The following is a 26,683-nucleotide window of genomic DNA, read 5'->3' on the forward strand; positions in this document are numbered from 1 at the left end:
GTGGGCTCACAGACATGACCCCATGGTCGCTGGCTTGAGCCCAAAGGTCGCTGGCTTGAGCAAGGGGTCACTTGCTCTGCTGGAACTCCCTACCCCACCCCTAGTCAAGGCACATATGAGAAAGCAAGACAATGAGTAACTAAGGTGCCACAATGAAGAATTGATGCTTCTCATCTCTCTTCCTTCCTGTCTGTCTGTCCCTATCTGTCCTTCTCTCTGTCTCCATCACAAAAACAAAAAAAACTAAAAACCCCCAGAAAGAAAAGTCCTCATTGCCTGTTTAGCTGCAGTGGCTCCGGGGACTCCTGGATTTCGATTACATGGCTCTGTCTGCCTCCCTCTTCCTCCTGTCTGGTCTCAAATCTCCTTCTGCCTTTCTTTTAGAAGGACACCTGTCATTGGATTTAATTCAGGATGATCTCAATCTGAGATCCTTAACTTAGACATACCTGCAAAGACCCTTTTGGGTTAGAATGTGGACATATCTCTGTTGGGACCACTATTCAACCCATTTGGGGGTTCTGGAAGAGTCCACAGGACTGGCAGGCACCTGAAGGGGTCTTGTACTCCTGAGCTGCAAGTGCCCAAGGACAGGGATGACTTTCTGTGCTTTTCTCGTCCCTGGCCATGCCCAGCATGGAGCCAGGTGTAGTGAGTGTGGTGCCGCCTGTGCCCTCAGGAGGGACAGGGGAGTGCACGGAGAGCATGGGTCAGGGTCTCTGTGCCTGAGAGGGGAGAGAAAAGCTGTGAGATCTGAGCGTGCATGGGCGTCGGGGTGGAAGGGTCCCCTCTGGCTCTGCTGGCTGATGTGGCACCCAGGAGAGAAGAGACAAATTTCCCAGACCAATTAGAGGAAACATGTGAGGGTGACTAGAGAGACACCCTCAGCCCCCCACCAAAGGGACAAGCACGCTCACGAGGTGTGTTATGGTCTGAGTGTTTCTGCCCCTTGGAAATTCCTGTGTTGAATGCAATCCTAACACCCAACGTGATAGTGTTTGGAGGCGGGGCTTCGGGGAGGCAGGAGGTCATGAGGGTGGAGTCTTCAAGAATGGGATCGGTGCTCTTTTAAGAGGCACCACAGAGCTCCATAGCTCCTCCCTCAGGGAAGACACAAGTAGAAGTCCCATTCCCAGAGGAGGCCCTCACCTGGCCATACCGGCACCATGGTTTTGGACTTCTAGCCTCAGAACTGTAAGAAATAAATTTCTCTTGTGTATAAGCCGCCCAGTTTGTGGTACTTTGTTACAGCATCCCAAACAGACTAAACAGGGTGACAAGGCACAGGCAATGCCCATGGGGAAGAGAGAGGAATAATCAGTCTTCCTCCGTCTTCTACTCCCACAGCTCTCTACAGACATAAGACCTCTGACCTGCAGCCACCTGGGGACGGCAGGCCACCAGCTCACCTGTTTTCGGCCCCTGATTAGCTGAGCCGACACCCCACACTATCGATAACCTTATGCCTAGCTCAGACTACACCCTGCCACCCAGTCCTGCTTCTCACCTGTGCTACTTGGCCTTCCTTGCCAAGTAGAGACAAGGGGCCATTATGGCTGGGGAGGGCAGGGATGAGGCCTAGATGCTAAGGCAGTGGGCACATGTAGGTTCTGGAAGAACATGGTCCCAGTGAGAAGATCCACAGCTCAGAGGGTCCTCCCTCCGTGCTCTGAGCTCTGGCTTCCACAGATCTCTCTCTCTCTAAGATCCATGCCAAGAATGCTCTGCCTCTGGGTTAGCACGGGAAGCATCTGTGGGCTTTGCCTTTTGGCATTTATATTACAGCGGGTCTAATTTTCTTCTGAGGAACCATCCCTCCTTCATTCTCAGTCTGTCTGATTTTAGTGGGACACCTCTTGGGGTTACCAATCAGTGCAGTCCAGTGATGAGCACGTGACACAAGTTGGTTCGACAAGAATCAGCCTGGGACATTTCCTGAAACAACCAGAGAGAGAAGTGCTCTCTTTCTGCGGGGAACTAACTCATAAACTGTAAGCTCCAAGTCGCTAGGGAGCCTCTGTGTACACCTGTCACCACTGGGGACAGCCTGCCTGAGAACGAAGTCAACAGAAGAAAACAGAGCTGAGAGGGAGAGCGGCACATGATTTGGTCTCCTGGATGCAGCCGTGCCTGAAGCCATTGCCCTTAAAGTTTCCAACATGAAGGCCTATAAATCCCCCCATTTTTTACTTACACCAGATTGAGACAGGTCTCGTCCTTGTCACTAGAAGGCTCCTGACTAGTACATGAGGCTCTGACATTGACTGTTGTGTGATTGGAACAAGTCACACCCTCGCTGAGCCTCAGAGTCCTGAAACAGCACCACGGCATAGTAATGCCTGACTCAAAGGGTTTCTGTGAGGCGTCAGTGAACTAATGTATAAAAGAATTTAACACAGATCCCAGCCCATCATAAATGTTGGAACAAATGTGATCTTTTATGAGCTGACAATTCCAGGTCAAGTAAAGGTAGGGTACAACCTGGCCCTGCCCACCTCCTCCTCACTGGGCACGTGGACTCCGGGCACCCATCTTTCCACCTGGCTTAAGGCCAAATTCTAACTCCCCTCAGCCTGCAGCAACCTTTCCTGATTCAAACCCCCGCCCCCAGCACACAGCATGTCTCCCCCATGGATCCCAGGCCTCCTTTGAGGGGCGCTCTTCCTCCATCAGCCCAACTCAGAGAGAAGAGGACAGAACACAATGGAGTGGCAGTGATTACTCACTCCATCTGCCCGCCTTGGGGCACGCCAGGGTGACTCGCCCAGGTGAGTCTCCCGACCTGGCACCCTCCCTCTCCTCTCCCACACTCGCAGGAAAAAAGACTTGCAAAAGTCCGCCGGGGTTTCGCCATAGATCAGAACCTTAACTCTCTCACAGCCACAGGTCTACGGCCATACCACCCTGAATGTGCCCGATCTCGTCTGATCTCACAGCCACAGGTCTACGGCCATACCACCCTGAACGTGCCCGATCTCGTCTGATCTCACAGCCACAGGTCTACGGCCATACCACCCTGAACGTGCCCGATCTCGTCTGATCTCACAGCCACAGAAGGCTTACAGGAAGAATGAGCACATACCTAACTGGGAAAAATGGGAAAAATGGTCTCCCAAATTCTGGTTTGGAAGCTCCCGTACCTACTTCACAGAGCCAGGCTTAAAGGTACAAAATCCTTCCTTCCCCATCCTCGCTGGGGTTGGGTGGGATTTACGGGAGTCTGCTAAGACAAAGCACCTACTGTCGGCACATCCGCCCATCTTTACTGAACCAAATGCAGCTGAAGGCTTGGAGCAGTCTAACAGAGCTGTGGGACCAGAACAGTTTCTTTTTAAAAAAACAAACACCTTTTTATTTTTGCATTAGGTATAAGTATTCGTGTGGAAAAGCGTACACGCGTGTGTATAACTCAATGATTTTCACAAACTGAAGCCATCTATGTAACTAGCATCCAGACCCAGAAATGGAGCACTGCCTGCACCCCAGGCCTTCGCTGTGAAGGCGCAGGTGACAGGCGGGCTTTGACAGCACGTCTGTCTGCTGTGGATGCGAGAACTCTGCACCGACTGGGTGATACCTCCTGCAGAGAAGGGGCACTCACACATTTATTGACTTTAGTGCCATTTACTTTTTTTTTTTATTTTTTTTTTATTTTTTAATTTTTATTTTTTTTGCATTTTTCTGAAGCTGGAAACAGGGAGAGACAGTCAGACAGACTCCCGCATGCGCCCGACCGGGATCCACCCGGCACGCCCACCAGGGGGCGACGCTCTGCCCACCAGGGGGCGATGCTCTGCCCCTCCTGGGCGTCGCCATGTTGCGACCCTCCTGGGTGTCGCCATGTTGCGACCAGAGCCACTCTAGCGCCTGGGGCAGAGGCCACAGAGCCATCCCCAGCGCCCGGCCATCTTTGCTCCAATGGAGCCTTGGCTGCGGGAGGGGAAGAGAGAGACAGAGAGGAAAGCGCGGCGGAGGGGTGGAGAAGCAAATGGGCGCTTCTCCTATGTGCCCTGGCCGGGAATCGAACCCGGGTCCTCCGCACGCTAGGCCGACGCTCTACCGCTGAGCCAACCGGCCAGGGCGCCATTTACTTTTATTTTCTCCAGGCTTATTTAAAATTACATGCTTTATGATTTGATTCAAGCGGCCGCAAATTTAAGTGCACGTGAGTCTGGATCCCTGGAACGAGGTCCCTTTTAATTGTGAGGTGTGAACACACTTTTGATGATTAACTGTGGTACACAAGGGGTAGATGCTTACCTATAGGGTTAGCTTTGGTTAGAGCAGTATGAACAGAAACAAAACCCCCGAGTCTGCCAACCCTGTTCCCCCGGCTGTGGTGAATGCCCAGGGTTGGTCTTCAGCCCCGGCCCAGACTGGAGGGATTTCCTCAGTTGTAAGATCAACTCTGGACTATAGGCTGCCACACAAGAGCATCCCAGGTCTCCTGAATTACCTATGTGGTAGCCGGCATCCAGGGATTCGCAACAGGTATCAACTCAGAGGAAGATGTTGGCCACAACGGCACAGTGTGCGTTGGCAGGAGACGTGGGCCGTCCCAGCCTGACTCCGGGAAGCAGCGGAGCACCGTAACTGACCGCTGGGGTGGCCCTTTGCCCCAGGGAAGGGAGAGGCTTTGTGATCAAATGTAACAGTCCTCACAGTGGCCAAGCTAGGGACAAATGCCACTCGGGTGCCACTGGGGCTCCTTAGGGCACGGGTCGTGGTCTCAGTCAGAGCTGGGCATGGACAGGGCTGAGCACACTCTGGAAGGGGCTTAGTAAACCCATGTGATATGTGCACTGATGGTGGGACAAGTGGCAACGGTTAAGGGCACCGGCCTTCATGGTCACGGTCACACTAGTCTGATTTCACCGTTGAGCTGTGGTTTCCATTCTTGATCCAGTGGGAAGGTTAAAAAAAAAAAATCAAAATTTAGGACCATTCAGCTGCTGGCAGTGGGAACAGGGGGAACTGCAGAGTGAGGGGCCTTCAGCCCTTAAAACCCTGTGTCCTGGGTATCAGTCGTCTCATGTGCCACTGTGATGACAGGGCTGGCTGTGGCTGAGACACAGTTCATGGGACAAGCACAGCACAGAGCTGGGCACGCAGGAGGGTTGGACACAAGATGCCCGTTGTCACGGGGAGCCCATGTGAGTTGTATGATGACATTTTGTCTGTCTGATTCCCAATTCTTCCCCCACTTGCCACTCTCAATCCACTTTCCATTTTCCACCCAGGAGCCAGAATACGTTCTTGAAACGAAACCTTCGATCACCCCTTGCAGTGACTTCACCCCTCACAGTGCACTGAGAACAAAACCCAAACTCCTTCGCCAGGCCCTGCAGGGTCTGCCACGCCTCCCAACTTCTGACCTCCCCTCAACAGGCCAGCCGCGCTGGGCCCAAGTCAGTGCCACCAACACAGCCGGGTCTCCCCACCCCGGGGCCTGTGTGCACGCTGTCCTCTCTCCCGGGACACGGTCCCCACTGCCCTGTGCACGGCTGACACCTTCTATCCTTCAGGTCACTACTTCCCAGGGAGGCCTTAGCAGGCCACTCCGAGTAGCAGAGGCCTCTCCCCTCCCTCCCACGTGTGGTTGTTTCCCTCCTAGAATTCACCAAGACGTGTAAGGATCTTGTCTCTTTATATGAGATCTTATCTTACATGACGGCTCATTTACTACTGTACCCTCAGGGCCCAGCACAAGGACTGGCACCGTGGCCTTGCGCTGACATCGGCTGAGTGGATAAATGTGTGAGTGTGTGTGTTGACACGTTCTCACTCTAGACTGTCTCCCTCATGTCAACACACACACACACATTGCTGAGCCCAGCGCTGGCTCAGAGTGGGGCTGTGGGAGGGATGGGCTCGCCCTCCAGGGCCCAGACAGAGCGGGGCCAGAGAGTGTGGTTAACTCAGAGCCACACCAGGGCCAGGCTGTCCCCATTTGGTGTGGGTGTTGGTGTGGCGGGTGTGGCGGGCATGGTGGGCCGTGGCTCAGCACCCTCCTGTGAGAGCCTGGGAATAAAGGGCCCTATTCAGTCAGCGCAGCCTCAGATCCCTCCCTGCTGGGGAGGCTGCCCTCAGGAAAGGGACTGCGGGGCGCTGGGCAGAGCTTCCCGGCAGCCTCTCCCTGTGGCATGGCCCACCGTGGGGGGCAGGGGACAGGGGACAGGGGACAGGTAGGAACGAGCCAGGAGAGAGGAAGTGGAAAAAAATGTTCCAGGCAGAGGGAAGAAGCTGAGCAAAGTTCCAGAGATAAAAAAGAATGGGACATATCTGATAAGTTACAGTAAAGTCAGTGTGGCTAGAAGGAGGGGTGGGGGAGGGAGGGAGAGAAAGAGAGAGAGAGAAAGAGAGAGAGAGAGAGAACATGTGTGTGTGAAGGGTGTGTGTGTGTGTGGGGGTGTTGGGAGGTTACAGGGTGTGGGTGTGGGCTGTGAGTGGTGCTAGAAGAGACTGAATGGGTAGCAGAGTTTTGATATCAGGGACCACAAAAAGCCAAGCCAAGCCATTAAAATTGTATTCAGAAATACACACCTGAGATCCTGAACCTACAAGGCTGAGGATCACAATTCTAAAGGGGAGACAGCACCTTCAGACCTTTCTAAAGCCCTTTTAGGGCTTCAGAAGATGGGTGGGTGGGGGATGAGTCTAGATATTAGAAGGTTCTTGACTATAACCTCCTGAATCAAAACCATGCAGTCAAGACATTCCTGAATTCCTAGCCCATAGGAACGGTGTGAAATAATAAATGCTTATTGTTGTTTTAAGCTGCTAAATTGGGGATGGGGTACTTGTTACACAGCAATAGGTCACTAATACAAGGCCCAACACTGCTTGTGAGAGTGCGAGTCCCTGGGTTACCTGGATCAGAGGTATTTGGGGTGTTAGTTACAAATGCAGATTCCTGCTATTCACCCAGATCCCCTGAATCTTAGATGGAAGGGAATGGAAGCAGGGGGAAAGTCTGCATTTTTAATAAGGCCCCCTGAGTGATTCTCATGTACATTTGGGGCTGAGAAGTATTGAGCAAATCTAACTCACCGGACAGAGCTGGAAAGACTCAGAGAGCTGATGGTTTGATTGTTACCATACTTCTAAGCTGACGTACGCTTGGGCCCACACTCAGCACCAGACTTCTGATTCAGTGCTTTTTCCACTTATTTTCTCCTTTCTCCATTTCAGCTTGTTTTGGGGGGAGGCATGGGCTATCTTTTCTTTTGTATTTATGTTTAAAACTTGCCTGTAGCAAAATGCTACATAGTTAATCACGGATCTGCTGAAGAGCTTGCTTTGCTTGAGAAGGACTATATCAGCACTACCAAAAAGGTGGGCTTCATGCTAAGAAGGGTCGAGGATACTAGGCTGGGCAGCCAGCCTGGCACTGCCACAGCACATTGCATCGGAAAAGGCACTTCTCCCACGGAGATGCCTCAGCCCACGCATTTCCCCCAGGCAGACAAAATGCAGTGTGCACAGACAGGGACGAGGACAGCGAGGGTGCCTGCCTTCACCTCCGCCAAGCTGTCACCCAGATAGGTAAAAATAGTAATCCCAATTCCATTTGCACAGCATCTGGAAGGTTAGAAAGAACGCACACAATCTCGTTGAATGACTTTTGCAGACGGCAAGATAGGCAGGCCTAGTACGCGTCTGTCATTCACTCAACACATTTGTTGAACAGCTACTATGTGCCAGGTAATACTCAAGGCATGGGGGACATATGGGCTTATTTAATAAATATTTACAGATGTTTACTATGTGCCAGGCACTGGCTTAAGCTTCTTACAAATTTTTAAAAAGATTTTATTTATTCATTTTAGAGAGGAGAGAGAGAAAGAGAGAGAGAGAGAGAGAGAAGAAGAAGAAGAAGAAGAAGAAGAAGAAGAAGAAGAAGAAGAAGAAGAAAGAAAGAAAGAAAGAAAGAAAGAAAGAAAGAAGCAGGCAGCATCAACTCCCATATGTGCCTTGACCAGGCAAGCCCAGGGTCTTGAACCGGCGACCTCAGTGTTCCAGGTCGATGCTTTATCCACTGCGCCACCACAGGTCAGGCATGCTCTTTACAAACATTAATTCACTTAATCTCACACCAGCCAATAAAGTAGTTACCATTATTCTTCCTATTTGACAAGGCATTCGACATCCAGTGAGGTTAAGTAACATTCCCAAGGCCAAACAGCTAGTAGGGTGCAATTATAGGGATTAGAACCCAGGCAATCTGGCCCTGGACATCACCCTGCTAACCAAGATAAAATAAGGTATGATTCCTCTCTTTAAAAATTCCAGTTTTTAAAATCCCCAAGACCACAAAAGAAGAATTGAAGCTCGGAGCTATCTTCTAAATTTCCCCAAGTCACACATTGCTGGGACTAAAAGCCAGGTCTGACGCCAGGCAGCTTGTCCCACCGTGTGGGTCTGTTTACAGAAGACAGGCACAAGGACGGCTTCTAGAGCCCAAAGAGAGAGAGAGTTCTGCAGGCCCCAACAGCAAGCTTGAAGTATCCCACCCAAGAGACACCAAAGCAACCGGCCAAGGCTCACTCGCTGTCCTGCCCATCATGATTTGTGACCGTCTGCTGCCCCACCGGTTTTATGCCTCCAGATTGGAGGGCAGTGTTATTTATAGAACATATTGTATTTATATTTTCATTTAATTCTTGCTAACCCTAGCTCAATTTCCCCCCCAAGAAACCTAGAGAGGGGAGGATAAGAACTCTTTTTTACCAAGTAAGTCAGGGGGCAAAGGTGAAGGTCAAAGCCTTGGCTATGTGTGCAATCTTTCAGCAGGAGCTCTTTGCAGGGAAGCAGTCAGGACAAGGGGGCTTTCTCCACTTTCCAAAGGAAACGGGGGGCGGGGCGGGGAAGGGCACAAAGCTGGCCTTATACAGAGGCAGCCACATTCTGCCCATGCGGTGGGATTGGAGGTGGGCCTAGAAGACCTCTGTTCCCCTAAAATATTTTCCCTTTTGCATGATGTTTCATCATTAGACATTTATTCCTTTGGTCTTACTATCTATGAGGTCAGAAAAATGTTGGGACCATGAGGAAACCTAGACAGTATGAAGACCAATCCCTGAGTTTCATATATGGAGAAACTCAGGCTCAGAGAGCAGGCTATGACCTGTCCTCGGGGGGAACCTGAATAAAGAGGTGGAAACCTATTACAACGCGCAGGAGACCGTCCCAATGTTAGGAGAAGAAGTGTCAGACATGGCAAAAGCAACTGCAGATACCAGACTCAGAATTTCTCTCTCACCAAATTTTAGGAAGCACTAAGTAAAAACATGTTCTGCACCCCCAAATAAAAACTTCCTGATTTTAGGATCACATAGAAAAATAAAGGAAAAGTGACACTTCTTTCTTCCTCACGTTAGTCCCTTGTTGAGCTGTGGTTTAGTACATACTATCTGTGAGAGCTGTCAGTACATGGTTACTTTCTAGGTTTGTGTTTACAAAGCCAGCCTTGTAGAAGTCAATTTCTTTCTGGGCGCTATACCTGCAATTCCAGCATCTTCCACTAGGTGGCTGGTTAAAGTTACGTAGGTTAAGGGGAAGATAGCAGAAAATAATGTAATCTAGACCTTTACTCTAGGAATCAGACACTTCTTTTTAAAAAAGGCTATTGAGCACCCTTTAATTGACATAATAAAATAAAAATGATAACAAAAGTTGAAGCAAAGTTTTTTTGTTTTGTTTGTTTTTGTATTTTTCTGAAGCTAGAAATGGGGAGAGACAGTCAGACAGACTCCTGCATGCGCCCGACCGGGATCCACCCGGCACACCCACCAGGGGCAACGCTCTGCCCACCAGGGGGCGATGCTCTGCCCCTCCAGGGCATCGCTCTATTGCGACCAGAGCCACTCTAGCACCTGGGGCAGAGGCCAAGGAGCCATCCCCAGCGCCCGGGCCATCTTTGCTCCAATGGAGCCTCAGCTGCGGGAGGGGAAGAGAGAGACAGAGAGGAAGGAGAGAGGGAGGGGTGGAGAAGCAGATGGGCGCTTCTCCTGTGTGCCCTGGCCAGGAATCGAACCCGAGACTTCTGCACGCCAGGCCAAGGCTCTATCACTGAGCCAACCGGCCAGGGCCGAAGCAAAGTTTAAAGAAATGCAAACACCCTGTTGTAAGGTACCGTATCCACCCTTTTATATCAAACTTGAACTGTTCGTCTCCAGGCAAGACATCTTTGGTCAACCTCACTCTGAAGCCAGCACTACTAGGACATAGAAAATAGTGGCCTAGAACTTGGACTTAGAAGTGTTAGGGCCAGGGTTCGAATCCCACCTCTGTTTCTTACTAGCTGGGTGGCCCTCAGCAAGGCATATACCCCTTCTAGCCTGTGAGTCTTCATCCGTAAAGTGGGGTTGCTGTAATTAATTGATATAATATAAGCACATGAAAACCTCTGTACATTATCTGGCAAACGTATGTACTTAATAAACAGTAGCCATAATGCTTAAGCAGAAGTCTTCTCTCATTTGCAATTGTTGAAAGTTCGAAGCCTTGCCCTGGCCAGGTGGCTCAATGGATAAAGTGTCGACCTAGCATTCCAGAGGTTGTGCATTTGACCCCTGGTCAGGGCACAAACATGAAGCAATCCAATGAGTATATAACTAAACAGACCAACTAAATGTAACGAGTTGATGCTTCTTTCTCTCTCTTCCTTCCTCTGTCTTTCTCTGTCTCTCTCTTTCTCTTCCCCTTTCTCTCTCAAATCAATGAAAAAAATTTAAAAAAAAAAAGTTCCAAGCCTTACACACAGTTCCTCAGAAAGCTGTTTGAAACTTTATCCCTGTATCCAATTCGAAGTCATCGCTGGGCCACACGGCTCCTGTGCTAATGGCTATTTCACTCTCTCTTTCAGGAGCAAGTCTTACTTAAGTCATCTTCATCGGTGATCACTATCAAAGTTGTAACTTCATCTTTCAGATCAAAGACAAGAAGCCAGGATGAAAACCCTGCCCATGAGAGAAGGCACCAAATTATCAGTCACCGGCTTTCAACTCTCCTCCCCTGGTTCCCTCCCTTTGAAGCCGAGGTCGGCAATTGCTTTATACAGAAGAGCAAACGATACTTCTTTAAAATCTGTTTATTTCTTGGTTTTAATCTTTTGCCAGAGACTCCTTAAAAAAGACTCAAACCTTTCCCCCTCCTAATAGTACAATAATGGACATATGCCATGCTATCTTCAAAACCACAGGGAGTTCATAGGCCAATCTCTCCCATCTCCGATCAGAGAGGTTTCTGAAATTAAAAACCTCAGCAATTGCCTTAGCCCCGAACTTCACCCCACCTTGGAAGGGAGGGGAAAAAGACTTTCTGATTTATAGCTAATGGGGAATTTTGGCCGGGGTCCCAAGCAGCCTCCTGCTTAGGCTGGTGATGGGGGGGGGTAGAGGGTTGTGCTGTGACTTTATACCCTCTTTCCGTAGGGTGCCACATGAGGCCAACAGCCCTGCCCCCCCCCCCGAGTTACTTGCATGAAGGCTTATCTCATGAAGTGCCTCTACTGAGGTCAGAAATTGGCTCATCAATACAGATTTAGTGGTTTGCATTATGTAGATGGACAGAACAGTGCTTCTCAAACCTGCCTGTGCATACAAATCACCTGTGCATATCGTTAAACTGCACACCGTGACTCCAGCTCTTGGCTGGGGCCAAGACTGCATTTTGCACAAGCTCTCAGATGACGTACATGAGGCTACTGATCTGCAAGCTGCATTTTGAGCGGCAAACCTAGAAATGAGATCTCACTCTGGGAAGGATCACAGAGAGACAGCTCACCATTTTGTGATGAACCCTATACTAATGAGGAAAGAGCAAAGATAGGGAATATGTAAAATGGAATTGCTGCAATGATTAACATTATGAATGTTGGGAATAAAGAAAGACTCCATTCTTGTCCTCACTAGCTTGGGAACTTAAACATTTTGAACTTTCCAGTCTGTATCATTCATTGTCTGGATATACATCTGGACATACACCAGACCTCCAGATAACCCTCTATCACCTCCCTGAAGGACTTACATACTCAGACCACCTAAATCCATTTTCCAAACCACTGGATGTAACCAGTCCTCCTGACACCAACCCTCCAGGCCACCTGGCATCCATCATCCAGACCCTGACATCTGACTGATAGATGTCCTGGATTGGTCCTAGCACTACGAATGCAGGACTGGTTATTCTCAAGAATGCACTTTTTACAATAAGAACTCATAACTTGCCTGACCAGGTGATGGCGCAGTGGATAGAGCGTGGGACTGGGATGCGGAGGACCCAGGTTCGAGACCTTGAAGTCGTCAGCTTGAGCGCAGGCTCATCTGGTTTGAGCAAAGTTCACCAGCTTGGACCCAACGTCACTGGCAAGAGCAAGGGGTTACTTGGTCTGCTGAAGGCCCGCTCAAGGCACATATGAGAAAGCAATAAACAACTAAGGTGTCACAACGAAAAACTGATGATTGATGCTTATCTCTCTCCATTCCTGTCTGTCTGTCCCTATCTATCCCTCTCTCTGTCTCTCTGTCTCTGTAAAACAAACAAACAAAAAAACATAACTTTTCTTTCTTCTTCAGAACACTTCTATGGTTTTGCCTCAGTTTGTTCCCTGTTTGCAAACTCTAAGGCCCTTGAATAAGTCTTAATTCTTTCTTTTCTTTTTTCTTTCTTTCTCTTTCTTTCTTTCTTTCTTTCTTTCTTTCTTTCTTTCTTTCTTTCTTTCTTTCTTCTTTCTCTCTTCTTTCTTCCTTCCTTCCTTCCTTCCTTCCTTCCTTCCTTCCTTCCTTCCTTCCTTCCTTCCTTTTTTCCTTTCTCTCTCTCTCTTTCTTTCTTTTTAGGGAGAGAGAAAGAGAGAGAGAGAGGAACAGACAGGAACAAACAGATAGGAAGGGAGAGAGATGAGAAGCATCAACTCGTAGTTGTAGCACTTTAGTTGTTCATTGATTGCCTCTCATAAGTGCCTTGACTGGGGGGCTCCAGCCAAGCCAGTGACCCCTTTTTCAAGCCAGCGACCTTGAGCTTCAAGCCAGTGACTCTGGGCTCAAGCCAGCAACCATGGGGTCATGTCTATGATCCCATGCTCAAGCTGGCAACCCTGTGCTCAAGCCGGGTGAGCCTACACTCAAGCGGTGATCTTGGGGTTTTGAACCTGGGTCTTCAGCATCTCAGGCTGACATTCTATCCATTGCATCATTGCCTGATCAGGCCACTTATTTCTTCTTTTAATTAAAATTTCTTTCCATTTAAATGAGAGATGAAAGGGTGGGGGGAGAGAAGCATTGACTAGCTGTTCCACTTAGTCATTCCATTTAGTTGTATACTCACTGATTGCTTCTTGCACGTGCCCTGTCCAAGGGTCGAATCCACAACCACAGGGTATGCTGGATTGATGCTTTCTCCACTGAGCTGCCCAGCCAGGACCTTTACCACTTATTTCTAGCAGAAGCCTCTAGACTTTTTGAGTTCATTCAATACTGATAATCACCAAATCATCACCATGTATGGAGTGTTTCGTGTGTGCCTCACAGACAACATTTCATTCAGTGCTGCCGACAGCTCTGGGGGTATTTCACAGATGAGAATTACGAAGGAGATGCAGGGGTGCTGAGCAAGGCTGGCCCGAGGTCACTCAGCTACGGGCGGCTGAGTCAGGGTCTGACTCCGGGCTGCCGGGCTCTACGGCCCTGGTGCTGAAATGCACTGCTTGCCTGCCTCCAGCACAGAAAAGACAGAGCTTCGAGTCAGACAGCCGGCACTAAGTAGAAAGGTCCAGTGTGAACCAGATCTGTCTGAGCCCAAAGCCAGGCCCAGGTCTGCGGAAGCACCATGCTCTGGGGCTGACAGAGCCGAGTCACACAGCTTCCCTTGGCAGCTTTAGAAATTCGTCCTGAGCTCTGCCTGATTCATTCTCACAAAGGTGAGATCAGCTGGCCCTTGTGCGCTGTCCTGGGGGGAACCAATGTAACCTTTTCTCTCACACCGTGCCCCTGAAGGGTAGAGGGGTGGGTGCTGCCAGCCAACACCCCCCACTCGCTTCCTCCCCTGCCTTCTGAAGGGGCATTCAGATGAACAGACTCCATGTTCAGGCCGTGCCAGCTCCTCAGGCCCACTGTGGTCTGGAGGCCAGGCAGCCTGGCATCTGGGCCTCCTCGGTGGACATCAGTCCTCAGCACTGTGGAGGTGAAGAGGGAGGAAGTGTTTCCGGGCTCAGAGCGGTGGTACTGCCCGGGATGAATGGCGCGTCGGTGCCCACGGGCCTGGGGCTTCTCCAAGGGGCAGCTCTGGTCCAGCCAGGGAAGAGCTCTGCTGTGGGGCTCTGTCCTTAAACCTCCTAAGTCCAGCTGGGGTGACTTGATGAGCAATGGAGGGGTCAGGCCAGGGACACTGTGGAGACCTACCACCAGGGTCCCTCACCTCCTGAGCAGGAGGGGAGCTGAGCTCCCTCTCAATGGACCTGAGTGTTCTCCCTCCTCCACCACCACCCACAGCCACCCCTCCTACCCCCCACTGAAATCTGGATCCAAAAACCAGAATGTACAGGGCTGGAGGCCCATGGAGAGGGAGGCTGATGGCAGGGACGCCCCACCACAAGGCATCTTTCATAGGAGCCAAAGGCTTCAGCTATCTCAGGGAGGAGGGCAGAAGTTATTTTTTTTCAGCCCCAGGGTGGGTGGTGTGCAAGGTGGGGTGGGGGAGGGGTGCTGGGAAACACTGGCTCTACCATCTTGGTTGGGGCTGCCCCCACAGAACCTGGGCACCCTCATTCTTTTTTTTTTTTTTTTTTTCATTTTTCTGAAGCTGGAAACAGGGAGAGACAGTCAGACAGACTCCCGCATGCGCCCGACCAGGATCCACCCGGCACGCCCACCATGGGGCGATGCTCTGCCCACCAGGGGGCGATGCTCTGCCCATCCTGGGCGTCGCCATGTTGCGACCAGAGCCACTCTAGCGCCTGAGGCAGAGGCCACAGAGCCATCCCCAGCGCCCGGGCTATCTTTTGCTCCAATGGAGCCTTGGCTGCGGGAGGGGAAGAGAGAGACAGAGAGGAAGGCGCGGCGGAGGGGTGGAGAAGCAAATGGGCGCTTCTCCTGTGTGCCCTGGCCAGGAATTGAACCCGGGTCCTCCGCCCGCTAGGCCGACGCTCTACCGCTGAGCCACACCCTCATTCTTAACCTCTCCCTCATCCCAGCTCCCACCCATCAGCAAGGCCTCCTGCCCATTCCTCTAAAATACATCTCAAGCCTACTCTCCCTACTCCCTTGCCCAGCAGTGACCAGGCCACATCATCTCTTGCTGGACCTTTCCTACCTCCAGCTGGTCCTCCTGCTCCATGCTCCCTCCCTTATCCTTCCAGTATGTGTGACATGTGTGGGCCGAGGAGTTCTTTCAAAACAGAAATCCGGCCTGACCTGTGGTGGCGCAGTGGATAAAGTGTCAACCTGGAAATGCTGAGGTCACCGGTTCGAAACCCTGGGCTTGCCTGGTCAAGGCATATATGGGAGTTGATGCTTCCAGCTCCTCCCCCTTGTCTCTCTCTCCTCTCTCTCTCTCCCTCTCTCTCCTCTCTAAAAATGAATAAATTTAAAAAAAAAAATTAAAAAAAAGTAAAAAATGCCAAGAACAATTTAACATTATTAAAAAAACAAACAAAAAACCCCAGAAATCCGGTCGTGTGGCCCCTCAGCCTAGAACCTTTCGGAGACCTTAATGCACATAGGACAAATCCTTACCCCTTAGGGTGGCCGTGACAACTGCCCCGCCTGGCCCTGTGGGGCAGCCGCACTGAAAGGTCACACAAATTGCTCTAATTTAACTTACTCTATTCTGTGCCACAGCGATTAGCAAGAATTTCCCCAGGACCCAGTGTGCACTAGAGCGCCGTCCCGGGCGCAGTTCTGCATGCTAGATGAAGAGGTGCATTTCTGCTGAGACCAGAGGCTTCTTGGGGAAGATACCCCAGGATGCACTCCACACACGGCTGGAGACTTGGGGTGGGTGTCTAGAGGGCTGAATTACCCCTGGGTGAAGAAGGCACAGAGCAAGTTGTAAGAAAGTGACCTGACTCTTTCCCTGGTCTTGAAATGGAATGACACGGGGAAGGGCCAGGGGCACAAAGCCCATTTACTTTCCAAAGCAAATGGGTTCTGAGTGGCTGCCTCCCACAAAGCTCCTTCTGCCCAGAGAGACCCGGCAGCTCCAGAGCTGAGCTGCGGAGCCAGCGGCCTGCTGGGTTATCATGGTGACAGGGCCAAGGCCCCACGCTCCTCACTCCACTGCTCCTCCTAGGTTAGCCCTCTGAGTCATCAACTCTTCAGAAACAAGCTCCTTGCCTGGCCAGGCGGTGGCACAGTGGATAGAGCGTCAGACTGGGATGCAGAGGACCCAGGTTCGAGACCCCGTAGGTCGCCAGCTTGAGCACGGGTTCATCTGGTTTGAGCAAAAAGCTCACCAGCTTGGACCCAAGGTCACTGGCTCGAGCAAGGGGTTACTCGGTCTGCTGAGGGCCCGCGGTCAAGGCACATATGAGAAAGCACTCAATGAACAACTAAGGTGTCGTAACGAAAAACTGATGATTGGTGCTTCTCATCTCTCTCCGTTCCTGTCTTTCTGTCTCTCTCTATCCCTCTCTCTGACTCTCTCTCTGTCTCTGTAAAAAGAAAAGAAAAGAAACAAGCTCCTGCTGCTCTGCAGGGGACCACAGGCAAGAAAGGAGAAGTGAGAAGTGCAGAAGCGCAGCAGGGGCTGAAAGCAGGGGGAAGTGGGATGGGCAGAAAGGGCGGAGCAAGGAAACCCGACGTGTGTGTCCCGCAGCAAAGCCCCTGTGAGGGGCGCACGGGCTTGCAGCACACCTCTCTGTGTGGCTCACACGGCACCGACTGTTTTACCTGCGTGGACATCATGATTAACTCATCTAACAGATGGGGAAACTGACGCTGGAGGCTATGTGACGGAGCCAGAGTCATGGAGCTCATGCCCACGGGTGGAGCCCTCTTGTTCTTTGGTAGCTAACCCCTGCTCCTGCCAAGTCTGCCGGCTTCAGTGTTTGCTGCCGCTTTTCACATACACACCCCTAGTCCCATTCAGGTCACTACCCTTGCTGTCTCCCCAGCCTGGCACTCTGGGCCCTAATCTCCCCACACCTGACTCAGTTCAGCTGTCACCTCTGCAATCTCAGGCCTTTTTTTGACCAACCTCAGGAGCCCGGGGTCCAGGTACCTGCCACGTGACCTGGTTATTTTCTGTTTTGGAACTTATCACTACCGGATTTGATTTGTTTGCTTTCAGACTCGTCCACTGGAAGGTATAGTTCCTGAGAACAGCGATCCAGTCTACCCCTTGCTCTCAGCTACACCATCAGCACCTACAGCTGGGCCGGGCATAAAGCAGGTGCTCAATAAAGACCTCCGGCAGGAGTAGACACGCTCCCACGAGGTCTTCAGAGCCGGCTGCCGACAGCGGGCCCTGAGAACTGCCCGCCCCAGATTACAGAGCAGGAGAATGATTTGGGGGGTGGGGGCAGTAATTACAGCAAGAGAAGACCCAGCACTTCCAGAGGTGGTTAGAGGAAGCCGCTTTGAAAACAGCACCCGGTCCCTCTCAGGCCTATAATCTTGTCTATCTTTTTAAAACCCTGGCATTACCAGCAGACCCTGTTTTTGCTTCTCCATCACGTAGGTTTGCTTCTTCCTGCCATCTGAGGTCATCAGTGGGGCTTCGAGACCTCTCGGGCCCTCTCCCTTCGGGGCTGCGGTATTTGCCAGGCCCCTCCCTCAGCGCTTCCAAGGTCCCTGGGGAGGACTTTCTCAGGGGTCGCCTGGTGGAGTCCCACAGAAACGCCCGGAGCCCAGGGAGAGGGCCGCTCTCCCCCACGCCATGGACCAGCTCTAGCTAGACACATCCCTTCCCCCTGCTTCCTCCTGCCCTGGAACAAACACCGGATCTGCTGCACAGGGCTCAGGGGGCAGGGAGAGGAAGGCCCTGGAGACCCTGCTCACAGCTCCCTCAGCACCCCCTGCCCTGTGGCTCCAGACCGTCTCTTCACGATGGGGCCGGTATGTAAACTGGTGAGCCAGTACAAAAGAACCAAGCACGCCTGCTGTCTAAAAATACACACCTCTAAGCCCATAGGGTCACGAGGCTGCTGGCAGGCTGACAGCACCTACTTGGATTATTAGGCTCACTTTTCTTCCTCAACTATCTAGTTTCTCTATGACTCATCAACCCAGGAATACAGATACCTATGGGTGGGACCGACTCCGTTATTAGGGTGAAGGGGCTTTCTGGAGGCCCCGAGAGCCAGCACCAGGCTGCACAGGGACTCGGAGGGTGTGGGAGTGGGAGGGAGACCTCGCACAGCCTTCCTTCGCAGAGTGAGTTCATCTCTTTCTGCTCCGCTGCCTGGCTTCTGAAGTCCCTCGGCCCCTGGTTGCAGCTGTTTGCTTTTTACATCAGCAGTTACACACTTCAGGTCGCTCTGCAATGGCCATTTCCTCCCAGGGAGCTTCCTTGGGCTGGCAAACTCAGGATACACAGGAAATCTACTCCAATCCCAGGATGGGCAACAGGAGATGAATTTTCCACAATAGTCTCTTAAAACAAGGCAGAGAGTTCTATGTAAACAATAGGCTGCTTCGAGAGGCTGCTCACCCCACCATGCTTGGCTCAGTGTCCTGAAGAGCTTCATGTCTACCCACAAAGCAGGAGACCCCAGAAAGCACAAGATACACTGCTGAGATAATGCGCCCCGGCTCCCTTCATTTCTGTTATGTTATGTCTTGCCTACAAGGCACTAAGTGCCTTTTGTCCTGGATTATCTCTTCAAAGGTTTTATATAGCAAACAGCCTCAGAAGACAGAGGCAGTGTCTCGCCCTGGCGTGCACAGCAAGTTTGCATTTAGCCCTGAAAGACCAAGATAGTGTCTCTCTCCCGAGCAAACACTCTCAGTGATAAGGGATGTCAGCTCCTTGAGATCTGGGTACTTCTCTTGTAAGGTAACCCACTAACTGAGCAGGCATTCATCTGGGCGCTGCGGACATGGAGGCTCTGAGAACTGGAGGCGAAGGGAACTGAGGCGCACAGGCTGATCCTCGCCCTGCTTGCTGTGCTGCAATCGTCTTTCGTCTCTGACGAAAAGAGTCAGAGTCTCCTGTTTTCTGCTAACATTCACAAAACCAGGGAAAGCTAACTTCACTGGCTTGCAAACAGGGTGAAAGCTCAGCTCTTTTCCAGTTCCTGCGCAGAGTAGTTCTGCTCCTACCGGGTTTGATGCCTAGTCTCTAAGCTCTAGGTCTGCCCTCTTTCCGGCAAACTCGGAAGAATTCTATTCTGCTGGAGGTGGGAATGCCAAGAGTTCAGGCGTGGGAGTGGAGCTTCTCAGGGACTGTCATCAAACCATTGCCTCTTCCTACAGGCCAGCTGGCATGCCTGTTCACAGCACTCTCCACCTCCTTAAAATAGAAAGTAATCACTTGGGTCTGTAGGCTAGCGAACTGAGTCACGCCAACATCATCTTTCTGGGTTCGATAATGTACTGTAGTTACATTAGATATTGCCACTGGTTCTAGCGGGCCAATGGGCTCACCACTCCACAGCTATGGGATGGTGGCAGTGATCTGACTGCTCCTTGGATTGGGAGTGACACACCACCTACCCTACAGGATGGTGGCAGGACTGCAGGGGAGGCCTGCAAAGTGCCTCGGACTTCTGCAACATCTGTGAGTCTGTAATTACTTCCAAGTGAAAAGTTAAAAAAAAAATCCTGTGACTTAGGAAACCAACTAGCCAACCTTATTAGATGTATAATTAAATGAAGGTAGTCCTCCAAAACCTTTGGGGTGATCCTATTTGCAAGCATATTAAATTAATAATTAACTAAGGTTTCCTGGCCAAAAAATAGAAAAAATCAATTACTTAGTGTAGGTGACCTCAGCCAATCCATGGAACAGAGGGGCGGGGTCACCATCCTGCCCCACACTGTGTGCTCCTGAAGCACAAGACACAGCGATGGCAGCGGGAGGGCCTCCCAGGTCCCCAGCCTGGGAGATGTGGAGGCAGGCAAGGAGGTGCAGAGGCGGTCTCGCCGCAGCTGGCTGTGGCCGTTCGTCCCTGCCCGAGGAAAGGCTCGGGGCTCGGTAGGAAGGAGCCCAGCTCTGCCGCTGCGTAGCTAAATGGTGGTGGGAAGGGATCTGATTTCTCTCTAAAATGGAGGAAATGCTGCAATGAGAAGTGAACAGAAGATTTGTAGAGTGCCTAAAACAAGACAAAGCCCATAGTAGGAGCTCAATAAGAGGAACCTGTATAGGCCCTGGCTGGTTGGCTCAGTGGTAGAGTGTCGGCCTGGTGTGCAGAAGTCCTGGGTTCGATTCCCGGCCAGGGCACACAGGAGAAGCGCCCATCTGCTTCTCCACCCCTCCCCCTCTCCTTCCTCTCTGTCTCTCTCTTCCCCTCCCGCAGCCGAGGCTCCATTGGAGCAAAGATGGCCCGGGCGCTGGGGATGGCTCCTTGGCCTCTGCCCCAGGTGCTAGAGTGGCTCTGGTCTCAGCAGAGCGACGCCCCGAAGGGGCAGAGCGTGGCCCCCTGGTGGGCATGCCAAGTGGATCCCGGTTGGGCGCATGCAGGAGTCTGTCTGACTGTCTCTCCCCGTTTCTAGCTTCAGAAAAAAAATACAAAAAAAAAAAAGTAAATAAAGAGGAACCTGTATATAAGGGAGAATGCCCAATTCGTGATCAGTCAGCAAGTCTTAACAAAGCACCCCCTATATGTCCAGCCCCATAATAGAAAGTCCTGCCCAAGAAACCACTTGGGCTTCCTTTCCTGGGATGTCTTGCTGGAGGACTGCCTGTCCCACACGGGGCCCACAACATCTCCTCACCCCTCTGGTGGGCTCTGCTGGGCCTCACAAATGCTGATGAACTGGGCACAGTGGATTTGCATCACCAGGACTCAAGAAGCAGTTCCGCCCTGGTGACAACTGGGGGGGGGGGAGACAAGGGAAGTTCCCCCAAAAACCCTGTATATAGGACTTGACGGGTATGTACTGGATCCCCTCTCTGCCACTTGTTGGCCCTGCTCACAGCCATCCACACCCTAAGCCCCTCTCCAGCAGTGCTGCAGAACTCCGTCTGTGCCCTGTGAGACAACGGGCATGCTCAGGGTGAGCTTCACCTGGGATGGAGCCTCTGCCTTTGGCCACAGGAGTCCTGGCCCTCACCACTTTTCAAACCCACAGGCTGACCCTGAACTCACCCTAAACCCCTAGACACAGCCTGGGTCCTAGATCCTAAGATTTACGACTCACGTGCAGAACTTTCTGCCAGGGTTTGACTGGCGGACGAGAAAGCATATAACCATGTGAGCCTGGATTCTCTTTCTCCTCTGTTTCTCTGTCACTTTCACCAGCCAGTCAAACTTCTGTGAGTCCCCAACCATGAGCCTGCGGCCAGGCAGGCCAAAGCAAAGCAGCTAGCCTAATACTCCAACCACCTCCCCCAGACCCCAGACCCGGGAGCGGAAATGTGCATCACGTCCCAGCATTTCCAAAGTAATCACTTGGGTCTGTAGTCTAACGAACTGAGTCACGCCAACATCATCTTTCTGGGTTCAATAACACTAAAACTGAGACTCTCCTGGAGATAACGAACAGGTTCTCCCTGCTCCCTCTCCTTGGGTTATTCCTGTTCTGCCATTCCAGACAAGGCACAGGGCTGGCAGAGCTGCTCATGAGAACCCTCCCCAGGGTCGGAAGAGAGCAGGCAGGGAGTCAGCTTGGTGGGCTGAGCTCTCTGCGGTCCTGCTGAGGTTCTGCTGAGTCACTGCCAGAGGGACTGACCTGGGAAATCAGCAGGTGACCACAGCCTGCCTTTGGGGGAGGTGGAAACAGAGACTCAAGCTGGTGTTAGGTAATACAGAAGATCGAGAGGACCCGCTCTGAGCCCCTTAGAGCTGGCACGTCTATCCCTCCCTGCTGTGGGTGCTGCTGCTGAGGGCTCGCGGCTGCCCCTTCTCCAGACACTGGCCTTCAATGCCCAGGAGCCAGCGTGCCACACTGTCTGGGGGAGGGGGCGGCCCACAGACAATGGATGACTTACACAGAAGGTACAGAAGTCCTGTAAGATGGCACAAGTCTGTGGCGCCATCTACCCTGTGCCCTCCCCCATCCCCGCCGACTGTCTAAGGGATCTTTAGCTGAGATCAGTCCTCAAATAGACAGATGAAAAGATGCTCAACATAACTGGTCATCAGAAACATGCACATTAAAACCACAATGAGCTATTACTGCACACATCTGCCCAAATGGCTATCATCAATAAATGAACAAACAACAAGTGTTGGCAAGGGTGTAGAGAAAAGGGAACCCTTGTGCTCTGCTGGTGGGCCTGTAGATTGGTGCAGCCTCTGTGAAAAGCAACATGGAGACCTCAGAAACTTAAAAACAGGACTGCCTTTTGACCTAGCAATCTCACTTCTGGGAATATATCCTAAGAATATATTTGAAACACTTATTCGAAAAACTATATGTACCCCTATGTTCATTGCAGTGTTACTTAGAATAGCCAAGATCTGGAATAATCCAAGTGCCCATTAGTAGATGAGTAGATAAAAAAGATGTGTACATTCCCACAATGGAATACTGCTCACCATGCAAAGGAAGGCAATCTTATCTTACCTTTGCGACAGCATGGACGGACCTGGAGAGCACTGTGCTCAGTGAAATACGGCAGCCAGAGAAAGACAAACAAGTGCCACCTGATTTCACTCATATGCGGAATCTAACGAACAAAACAAACTAGCAAGCAAAACAGAGACAGACTCGTACACAGACAGCAGGAAGATAGCGTCGGAGGTGGGGGCGGGGTGAGAGGGATGGAGGGATTGAGCAAAAAAGGACAAAAAAGAAAAAACTCAAATCTTTTTCTGTCCTGTCCAAGCTAAGGAGTAGAGTATCATAGGGTTAAGGTAGTTTCTAGTTGGGGGTCGGGGAGCCAGGAACAGAGCCTGGGAGCCCCAGGGTGGGATTCCAAATGGCCAGCAATGTCATGGAGAGCCAGTGAGCAACCATCCAGAACCATGGAGAACAAACCCCACTCAAGGTGGGTGGGAGAAGACAGCTAAACTTCCTTCGGGATGGAATGAGAGTGGGGGAACAGCCAACCTCATTCTTCTAGACAGGATCGCCCCTAGGTACAGGTCACATGTATCTGGGGGCTGGAAGGGGTCCTATGCTTGCTTTTTCCCAGGAGTTGGGGGTGGCATGGGTCAGGTGACTATTTGTGAATAGCTGTCATTTATTGAGCATTTACAACAGGCACTGTGCAAAGTGCTTTACATGACTTCTTTTCATCCTCACCACACTCCTGTAAGAGTCCCCATAAGGGAGGCCCCTGGTCCTTCAGCAGCTGTCGGCCTCCCCTGGGGTGGCTGGTGTGGAGGGCAGCCCCGGCCCAGGAGCCTGAGGTGAGAGCTCTGGTGTTGGCTATGCTTCCTGGCTGTGTGGCTTGTGCAAGTCTGTTAGCCTGCCTTGGCCTTAGTGTCCCAGTCAGTGAAACGGGGATAGAACCTCACAATCAAATAAACAACATACAGCTGTGCTGTGTACCATGCTGGGCATGGTCAGTAAGTTATAATAAAGGCTAACGTTTACTTAGGTCCGACGAGAGGCCAGACATAGTTCTAAGCACCTGAGTGCTCATTTTATCCTATATCAGCCCCAAGAAGTAGATATTATTATCATCCCCACTTTCCAGATGAGGAAACTGAGGCATAAAGCACATCTGATAACCACCAGTGCCGGGGTTTCCAGGGGTGAAGCCAGGCAGTCTGATACCCGAGATACTGGGTCATGCAGCAGCAGCAGCAGCAGCAGCAGCAGCAGCAGGACAGAACCCTGCACTCACCCCACCCTCCAACACCACAGGCTTCCAGGTCAGCTCCAGCCCCCCCCCCTTCAGGAGGCCTTTGCTACCTTCCTCAGCTATGAGCTCCTTCTCCGATCAAAAGTGGGATCTGCCTGACCAGGTGGTGGCGCAGTGGATAGAGCGTTGGACTGGGATGTAGAAGGACCCAGTTCGAGACCCCGAGGTCGCCAGCTTGAGCGCGGGCTCATCTGGCTTGAGCAAAAAGCTCACCAGCTTGAACCCAGGGTCGCTGGCTCCAGCAAGGGGTTACTGAGTCTGCTGAAGGCCCACGGTCAAGGCACATGTGAGAAAGCAATCAATGAACAACTAAGAAGTCGTAAGGCGCAACGAAAAACTAATGATTGATGCTTCTCATCTCTCCGTTCCTGTCTGTCTACCCCTCTCTCTGACTCTCTCTGTCTCTAAAAAAAAAAAAAAAGTGGGATCTCACAGTCCTCGTAGGGAGGGTCCCATCCTGCCTCAGCTGGTTCTCTCCTTAGGGAGCAGGTCTTTCTCACTACCTTGAGATGCTTAGAGGACAGAAACAAGTCCAGATCCCCCTTGATTGACCAGGCCACCCCAACACCCACCCCCAGGTACTTACTCTGGGCCTAGCATAGGCTGAGCCCCTCATCAGCACTCACAGATTGAACAATAACGAGGCACTCTTTCCCTGGCGTGCCTTCTTCTTGAGCAAACAGGCAGCCTTCATGCCCGTGGCCAGGTCTACCCCAGCACCAGGGCACCCCCTGGCTTGCTGTTGGCTCCGGGACACTTGTGTCCACAGTGTCCCAGCTGGGCTCTCAGGCCCCTGGTGGGCAGAGCATCTGGACTCTATTGGAGTAGCATCTAAGGTCATTACACACCTGGCTGCTGGACATTTAAACCCCAAGTCAGCGCAAAGCCAGGCAGGGCACGGAGCCCCTCCATGATCGTGGTGCTGGGAGGCCCGGAGGCAATCAGACAGGGAGTGGGATCCACGATCACAGCGGGAACAAGTGAAAAGTTCAGCCTGCGTTTTTTATCCTTTCACAGGAGAACTTGATCTCTGTGCTTTCTGTAAAAAGGACCCTAAGTCCAAGGGCTCGAGAACTCCTCCAGAAGTTACAGGCCCAGGAAGGCCCTGGGACGGTAGAAGAAGCCCTGTGAGGACAACGGCCTCAACCTCAGGGACTTCCAGTTCCCTGGAGAATTGTTACTATGCAGACCCCTGGGACTACCCTGCCCAGAATGTACGGCCTAGTACCCAGTCTTTTCTTGACCTAAGGAATGCCCCTCTCCAGGGCGCCCCTCTATCCCATCAACCGGGCCACCCACAGCTTACCTGGGAGGAAGGGAATGATTCTCTGCTTGGGGTCCTTCTGTCCACCTTCGATGGGAAACTTATCCAGAAGCTGCATCTGAGAAGCCAGACAGAGGGACAGGATTGAGAAGACGGCCACAGCACTCAGCATCCTTCCCCCACCCCCCACTCAGCCGCTCCGGGGCCCGCTATCCTCACATGGATGAGTGGCGCCTCAAATCCCTCATTTCACAGACGATTACCAAGCCACATGGGGCATGAGAGGAAGGAGGCCAGAGCTCTCCGGGCATCAAAGCGGGTATCTGAGTGATGTCAAGGAGGGACGAGGGCCCCGGGGGAGGTGTCTGGAGAGGCTTCCGAGCGAGCGAGGCCGGGATAGGGGCAGGCAGGCTTTCAGGCTGCATGTGGGGTTTCAAGTGGCTTCTTTGTCATATGCTGGGTGAGCCCTTAGCCACCTGCCATCTCACACCCTCCTGGGCCAGGCCAGGGGGGGAGGGTGGGGGGGTGGAGGAGGCCCCGCCTGAGACTGCAGATAAACGTACCTTCCAGAACCGGCTCCGAGTGAACAGACCCAGATGCTATTTCAATTGCAAAACCAAATCCAGTGCCCCCCCCCCCCCCCAGGATGGAAGAACCCTCGGCTCCGTTTCCTACCTTCCCTGAGATCACTGCTGTTTTTCCAGGGACAGACCCACTGGAAGAGCTTCCAGGGTTCTGGAGGAACAACTTTTTTTTTTCTCTTCTGCTATTCTGGGCTGCAATTCTGTGTAAACTGGAAAAACACACAGGAGACAGGATGGCCAAGGCCGCGGCCCCTGTGCGTGTGGCTCCTCTCCCTTCAGAGGCACAAGCGGAGCTGGAGCAGGGTGGAGAGGGCAGGGCCAGCCCTGCGCACCCAGCTGTGTGACCTCGGCCTGCCCTGGGGCTCTATCGGTTGACCCTCAGGCGCCTCATTGGTAAAATGAGGAAGGTCAGTCACATGATATCTGAAGTCTATTCTGTCTTTCAAATATTTAGTGAGCACCTACTTGGTGCACTGAGCACTAAGACAAGGGCAGTAAAGAGAAGAAATAAAACCTGCCTGCGGACAGCTCACATTCTAGCGGAAGGAGACAAAGAGCAAACACATCAATGCGTGCTCTGCGGGGGGAACAAGTGCTAAGAAGACCGATGAGTTAGGACCAGTGTTGAGAAAGAGCCTGGTGGCTATTTTATACAGGGTGCCGAGAGAGGCGAGTCAGACGGCAATCAAGCAGAGACCCACAGGAATTGTAGAAGCGAAGCCGCGCTGGACAGGGACAGGGAAGTGCAGAGTGTTTCTAGGCCAAGGGAACAGGAAGTGCAAAGAGCCTGAAAAGGCCAGCACGGCTGCAGCGGAGTGAGTGAGGGGCTAAGGGGTGGGCAACTAGCACTAGGGGCCAGATCAGGAAGAGGATGGCTCGGGCTACACGGTAAGGAACGGGCCGCAGAGTGGAAACAGGAAGC

General features: G+C 51.9%; 1 protein-coding gene across 5 annotated transcripts in view; it reads right to left on the reverse strand.

Annotated features, from left to right (window-relative positions):
* The window catches only part of SH3PXD2A (SH3 and PX domains 2A), a 251,755-nt gene that overhangs the window by 132,884 nt on the left and 92,188 nt on the right, over positions 1 to 26,683 (reverse strand). For all 5 annotated transcript variants that reach the window (XM_066240342.1, XM_066240340.1, XM_066240341.1 and 2 more), the window contains one exon: positions 25,220 to 25,295. In XM_066240342.1, the coding sequence (XP_066096439.1) occupies positions 25,220 to 25,295 (76 nt within the window). The remainder of the gene's footprint in view (positions 1 to 25,219; positions 25,296 to 26,683) is intronic.

This window comes from Saccopteryx bilineata, chromosome 7 (genome assembly GCF_036850765.1).
Source record: "Saccopteryx bilineata isolate mSacBil1 chromosome 7, mSacBil1_pri_phased_curated, whole genome shotgun sequence".
NCBI lineage: Eukaryota > Metazoa > Chordata > Mammalia > Chiroptera > Emballonuridae > Saccopteryx > Saccopteryx bilineata.